The sequence below is a fragment of the Budorcas taxicolor genome, chromosome 3 (genome assembly GCF_023091745.1).
Source record: "Budorcas taxicolor isolate Tak-1 chromosome 3, Takin1.1, whole genome shotgun sequence".
In the NCBI taxonomy this organism is placed as follows: domain Eukaryota; kingdom Metazoa; phylum Chordata; class Mammalia; order Artiodactyla; family Bovidae; genus Budorcas; species Budorcas taxicolor.
In genome coordinates, this window is record NC_068912.1 from 18282651 (window position 1) to 18289803 (window position 7153).

General features: G+C 43.5%; 1 protein-coding gene across 1 annotated transcript; it reads right to left on the reverse strand.

Moving 5' to 3' along the window:
• Window positions 1-4854: 4854 nt before the first annotated feature.
• LCE7A (late cornified envelope 7A) lies at window positions 4855-5205 on the reverse strand. Its single transcript, XM_052637316.1, has one exon. It carries the CDS (start codon window positions 5203-5205, stop codon window positions 4855-4857), a length of 351 nt encoding a protein of 116 aa, XP_052493276.1.
• Window positions 5206-7153: the final 1948 nt, after the last annotated feature.

Consider the following 7153-nt stretch of genomic DNA (forward strand, 5'->3'; position numbering starts at 1 on the left):
TCCTTGTCTTGTGGGATCTTAGCTCCCCTACCAGGGGTTGAACCTGTGCCCCATGTGGTGGAAGCACAGAATCCTAACCACTTGACTGCCAGGGAATTCCCACAAAAAATTGAATTTATTCTTTTTCTATCTTGAGTCAAAAGTTTTAGTTTCATTGTTTATACTTATCTGCTGATTTAAACAGTGGCATTGCAATACTATGTATGTTGAGCTTTTTGAATTTATTAAACAGATCAGTAAAATTTGGCAAATAATTTGTTAATTTAACTTATGCAACTATGATATATTTATCAACTATAATTATGTTCATAAACAAAATGATCATTCTTATCATATTCAAAATGTCTGTGCTAGGGCAATTGCCTATATATGGGCAATGATCTGTGGTATAAAAAAGTAAATACCGTTTCTTCTTATTTCACACAAATGACACTGGAAATCTGGCAAGTTAAAGTCAGTTTTTATCAATGGTTTTGTCAGATCTTGTTTTGTAATGTGTCAGCTTCCTATAAAATCCATTTGTCTTCTGATGCAACACGCAACAATTTGTTTAACACATATTAGCAGTAGTGTCTATACAAAGCACAACTTCCATCCATAGTTTTTCTTGCCATTGCTCTTGTAGTCTCAATAAAACACTACTTTTACCTATTTATTTAATAGTATATAAAAAATATGATCTCAATATATAAAGTTACTTTCTTCTGTTGAGTACCTATCAATCACCTTTGTATTTACTCATCTGAACATATTGTAGCAAAATGGAAAGGTTTTCACCAGCCATCCTCCTGTTGAGTTTGAGGTGGAAGATACTTTAAAGAAAGAAGACATACAGATGGCTAACAAACACATGATAAGATGCTCAACATCATTCATTATCAGAGAAATGCAAATCAAAACCACAGTGAGGTACCATCTCACACCAGTCAAAATGGCTGCGATTCCAAAATCTACAAGCAATAAATGCTGGAGAGGGTGTGGAGAAAAGGGAACCCTCCTACACTGTTGGTGGGAATGCAAACTAGTACAGCCACTATGGAGAACAGTGTAGAGATTCCTTTAAAAACTGGAAATAGAACTGCATTGTGACCCAGCAATCCCACTGCTGGGCATACACACCGAGGAAACTGGAATTGAAAGAGACACATGTACCCCAATGTTCATCGCAGCACTGTTTATAATAGCCAGGACATGGAAGCAACCTAGATGTCCATCAGCAGATGAATGGATAAGAAAGCTGTGGTACATACACACTGGAATATTACTCAGCCATTAAAAAGAATACATTTGAATCAGTTCTAATGAGGTGGATGAAACTGGAGCCGATTATACAGAGTGAAGTAAGCCAGAAAGAAAAACAGCAATACAGTATACTCATGCATATATATGGAATTTAGAAAGATGGTAACGATAACCCTGTATGCAAGACAGCAAAAGAGACACAGATGTACAGAACAGTCTTTTGGATTCTGTGGGAGAGGGAGAGGGTGGGATGATTTAGGAGAATGGCATTGAAACATGTATAATATCATATAAGAAATGAATCGCCAGTCTAGGTTTGATGCAGGTTACTGGATGCTTGGGGCTGGTGCACTGGGATGACCCAGAGGGATGGTACGGGGAGGGAGGAGGAAGGGGGGTTCAGGATGGGGAACATGTGTACACCTGTGGCAGATTCATGTTGATGTGTGGCAAAATCAATACAATATTGTAAAGTAATTAGCCCCCAACTAAAATAAATAAATTTAAATAAAAAATAAAAATAAACAAACAAAAGAAGAATGAAGCTAGTGACCAAGAAGGATCTACTTTAATAAATAAATTTTTAAAAGGAATAAATCTAGAATGTGACAAAAAGAATATTACTCTTTAAGTCAACTGGTATAACTAAGACCTTAAAAATGCACACTGAGGTGTTCAGTTCAGTTCAGTTCAGTCGCTCAGTCGTGTCCGACTCTTTGCAACCCCATGAATCAAAGCACGCCAGGCCTCCCTGTCCATCACCAACTCCCGGAATTCATCCAGACTCACGTCCATCGAGTCAGTGATGCCATCCAGCCATCTCATCCTCTGTCGTCCCCTTCTCCTCCTGCCCCCAATCCCTCCCAGCATCAAAGTCTTTTCCAATGAGTCAACTCTTTGCATGAGGTGGCCAGAGTACTGGAGTTTCAGCTTTAGCATCATTCCTTCCAAAGAAATCCCAGGGCTGATCTCCTTCAGAATGGACTGGTTGGATCTCCTTGCAGTCCAAGGGACTCTCAAGAGTCTTTTCCAACACCACAGTTCAAAAGCATTGATTCTTCAGCGCTCAGCCTTCTTCACAGTCCAACTCTCACATCCATACATGACCACAGGAAAAACCATAGCCTTGACTAGACGGACCTTAGTCGGCAAAGTAATGTCTGCTTTTGAATATGCTGTCTAGGTTGGTCATAACTTTCCTTCCAAGGAGTAAGTGTCTTTTAATTTCATGGCTGCAGTGATTTTGGAGCCCCCAAAATAAAAAGTCTGACACTGTTTCCACTGTTTCCCCATCTATTTCCCATGAAGTGTTATCCAATTTCTAATCTGACATCTACTAGTGAGGTTAGCAGTCCTGATGTTCTCCAAAGCATTATCATTTGTCGCCTCTTATTTAACACTTTTGGTGAGCATGCTGAATATTATCACAGCATTTTAAGCATATACAAACACAGTCTTTCTCTTGCAGACATCTGAACAATCTCTGCAATACCTCTCTGGACTCCTACTGTTCTTTCTGTTAGAGGTTGAAGACCACTGAACTAGAAGTCCTTTCCCTTGGACAGAGTATTGGGAAGTAACAAAAGGTGGTCAGGTCTATCTTCATTCTAACCCCAGAGCTCTCAGTGCCCTGGATGCCACTAGCTAACCACGAGTTTCAACAATGTATTGTGACCCAAGAGGATGGCCTGGCCCAGCAGCCTGCACGTGTCTCTTCTGCAATAACACACCTAATGAACAGTGTTCATGTGTGAGACCTATTCCACTGCATGAACCCAGATGTTTTAGCAGCTGTGTGGCTTGCTTCAACTAAGCTGGGACTATATACAGTTTCTAGAGGACTGACCGTAACTCCATCTTTTGTCTCTCACCAGCCCAACGCGTAACCACGTGTCATGAAACTGTGGTGAAGATCCAGAGTACTGGAATAGATTGGGAGTCTGGGACTGACATGTATGTACTACAATGTTTAAAACACTAAAAATAGATATGTTAGGCACTTCCTTGGTGGTCCAGTGGTTGAGAGTCCACCTGCTGATTAGCAGGGGACATGGGTTCATTCCCTGGTCCAGGAAGATTCCACATGCCACAGGGCAAATAAGCCCGTGAGCCGCAACTGCTAAGCTGGTGCTCTGGAGCCTGTGAGTTGCAACTACTGAGCCTGCACATCAAGAGGCTCTGCTCCACAACAAGAGAAGCTACTGCAGTGAGCAGCCTGTGCACAGCAACTAGAGGGTAACCACCACTCGCTGAAGCTAGAGAAGGCCCACACGCTGCAACAAAGGCCAGCACAGCCAAAATAAATAAAATAAAAAATAAAAATGCTTAAAAAAGTAGAAGACCAGCAAGGACCCACTGTATAGCACAGTGAACTCTGCTTAATATTCTGTAATAACCTAAATGGCGCACGGGGATGATCCAGAGAGATAATATGGGGTGGGAGGTGGGAGAGGGGTTCAGGATTGGGAACTCATGTACACCCGTGGCTGATTCATGTTAATGTATGGCAAAACCAATACAGTATTGTAAAGTAAAATGAAGTAAAAATAAAAATTTAAAAAAAAACCTAAATGGGAAAAGACTTTGAAAAAATAAGTACATATATAAGTGAATCACTTTGCTGCACATTTGAAACTAACACAACATTGTTAATCAACTCTGCTCTGTTATAAAATAAAAATTTAAGAAGAACCACGGTGTTGGAGGAAGGGCAGAAGTATTACTGTTGCCTACGGCCCACTGTTAGTCTGGAAAAAGTACTTTGAGAACTTGCTCCTCAGCCCATGCCACCTGTCCCATTAAATAAAAGACGGAAAGAAATGACATGGGATGAAAAGCAACAGCAAGACCCGAATGTCTCTCAGGGGTATTGTGCTCACTGGACCTTGACATATATTCCCACCAGATTCTGGCACCTCAGTGAAGAGAAGGCGTGAGGGCCTAGGTCAGGCAGATTTGCTCAGAGAGAGTCGTTTTCATGGCTTTGTGAACTGAGATCTGGAAACTACAAGCACCTTTGTGACATTTCTTTCTTAAGCACATGATTACCCCAGATAAGAAGGATCTGGAGGCTGAATTCTGGGGCTGGGAAGTAGGGTGTCCTTTTTGAATAGGAAGAAACTTCAGTGATGGTGGCAAATGGGGTCACAGAAGTGGAACTGGGTCATGATACTTTGGGGACACCCCTCTCCTATTTCTCTCTGGATCTTTTTTTCACAGCCTCCCAAACCACTCAGACCCAGGGTCTACCTAAGAGGAAATGTCCCACCTGGTGTCTCTTCGAGGAAGTCTGCTTAAGGAATCCAGATTCCTGGGAACTTCTCAGAGCCGAGGCTGGAGGCATCAACAAACACCAAGAAGTTCTGGGTGCCAAGACAAATAAGCTTTATTTTTGGACACTGAGAAGGCTTTGAAGAGCAGACTTTATTGCAGTATTTGGATCTTCTCGACCTAAGACCAGAGCTAAGGCCAGGAGGTGCGAGATTTTTGGGAAAAAGAGAAATCCATCCCAGCAGCTTAATTCTGGAGGAGAGGGAAGAATAAGACCGAGAAGTGACATTGGCTCTGGACTGGTCCTTGGCTGTGGCTCTTTGGATCCTCAACAGTTGCAGGTCAGCTGTAGTCCCCAAAACCGTGGCAGCAACTGGAACATCCAGCAAGCTCCACGTCTATGCAGCTGGAAGGCTGGGGCTGGCGTCGGGTGTTGCTTGGGAACCGATGGGATACCAGAGAGCTGCAGCCTCCAAAGCCAGAAATAGAGCAGCTGGAGACATAGTGGGTGCGGGCGGGAGGCAGGCAGGGAGCAGGGGCCTGAGGGGCCTGAGGGGCCTGAGGGGCCTGAGGGGCCTGAGGAAACTGAGGAAACTGAGGAAACTGAGGAACCTGAGGGAAGCGCTTAGGTGGATATTTGGAGAGGCTCTTGGTGGGGAGCTGGTACTTCTGCTGGTTTTGCTGGCAGAACATCTTGGAGAATGTTCAGTTGCTCTGTAAAGCAATGCAGATATTCCAAAAGTTCAGTGAATATAAACCTCATTTGTATCAGTATTTTCCCCAGAGTCTGAAGTTCTGTGATTGATTCTATGGCTCCAGGGCCCATATCTTTATAGCAGAGTAGCCCTACTTTCCCGGCATAGGGGAAATCAGCAGTGGGTAAGTTAGACTTTGGTAACACCTTCTCTAGGTGGCTAAGTGGTTAAGAATCTGCTTGCAAGGCAGATTCAATCCCTGGTGTTGGGAAGATCTCCTAGAGAAGGAAATGGTAACCCACTCTAGTATTCTTGCCTAGAATATTCCATGGACAGTGGAGCTGGTGGGCTGCAGTCCATGGGGTTGCAAATAGTTGGACTCAACTGAGCGTAAACACACACACACACACACACACACACACACACACACACACCTTCTCTGACCTGTTCTGGTTCTCCTAAGTCTTCTGAATTCAAAGGCAGCAATGTAGAGCACTAGATAGTTCCCCAAATCTTAAATATTTAAATAACATTTTCTGGTTTAAGAACCCGAGAAACCACATGTTTAGCCTGAGCCCACGGTCATACTAACTGGTTTCATCATTTGCCTTTTTTTCTTTCTTTACATCATGGGCTGTGCCTTAAGCCCTGTATGACTATCTCTTGTCTTACAAAGTAACCACCCCCCCACCCTGACCCAATTTCTTGTTACCATTTATTCCCGCCCCCCACTCAGGATGGCTTCTTCTGAGCCACCTCAGTGATTTCCATGAGCCTGATTGTCCTTCAATTACGAGGTAGTTCCCATTCTCTCCAACCTGGAGTGGCTGGTTCAGTTGATGTGTGGCAGTCCTGACCCTCCCCAAATTGCCATCAGTTCAATGAAGACACTCACCTTGTTCTTCTTACCTCAGGCAAGTGATGGTGTATCAAATGCAGTGAGGAGACAGCGTGATCTGAGGCCTTTTATACATATCCTGCCCCCAACTCAAGGGAATGAGCCACGGTCATGTGAAAGCTGCTCCCAACCAGGTCTTTATGGTGTCCATTTCCCACTTTCCAGGGGCTCTGTCACTGTGTTACACCGGGTCATTACTGGATGCTCATGAACATCTTTCCAGAGCATCCTCCCCACCATAAACCCTGGAAGTATTTCCATAAAGATGAGAAGATTGTGATTTCCAAGGGGTTTATAATGGAACAGAACAACCCGGGGATTGAATTTTATGGAGGAATCCAACGCATGCTTGAGATGAAAATCTGAAGCCACAAATGTTGGGTCACCCAGGACATATGTAGGAGTTTCTGAAAACTCTGTTAACAGATTAAGGACCAGTTGTCCAAGCAGCCTGGGGCCATAACCAAAGGATCGGTGTATCTGATTCAGATCCCCAAGTGTCTAAAACATTGACCAATGATGTAGCCTCGTAGAAGAGCCCACCTGGACAAGATTTCAGGCCACTTCCTACCCTCCCACATGGATGACAAAACAGAAAGCCAGAGAGGATGAAGGAGATACTCTGAGTCTTACAGAGTCTGAACGAGAAACCAGGTCTCCTAACTCTCTAGCCAGCTCTTTCTTTGATCATAGTTCCTTGTATCTAACTTGCTTGAAATCTACTAGCTCCCTTCCCACCAGCAACCTTTCCTAGTTTGCTTTTCTTAGTTCATCATTTCAACCACATTTTGGCCAACATATTACGGATATGAGAGTTGGACCATAAAGAAAACCAAGTGCTGAAGAATTGATGCTTTTGAACTGTGGTGCTGAAGAAGGCTCTTGAGAGTCCCTAGGACCGCAAGGATATCAAACCAATCAATCCTCAAGGAAATCAACCCTGAATATTCATTGAAATGACTGATGCTGAAGCTCCAATACTTTGGCCACCTGATACAAAGAGCTAGCTTGCTGGGAAAGATCCTGATGCTGGGAAAGATTGAAGGCA

Coding starts and splice junctions, on each gene's coding strand:
- LCE7A (XM_052637316.1), bottom strand. CDS start 5,205: ATGTTCTGCCAGCAAAACCAGCAGAAGTACCAGCTCCCCACCAAGAGC.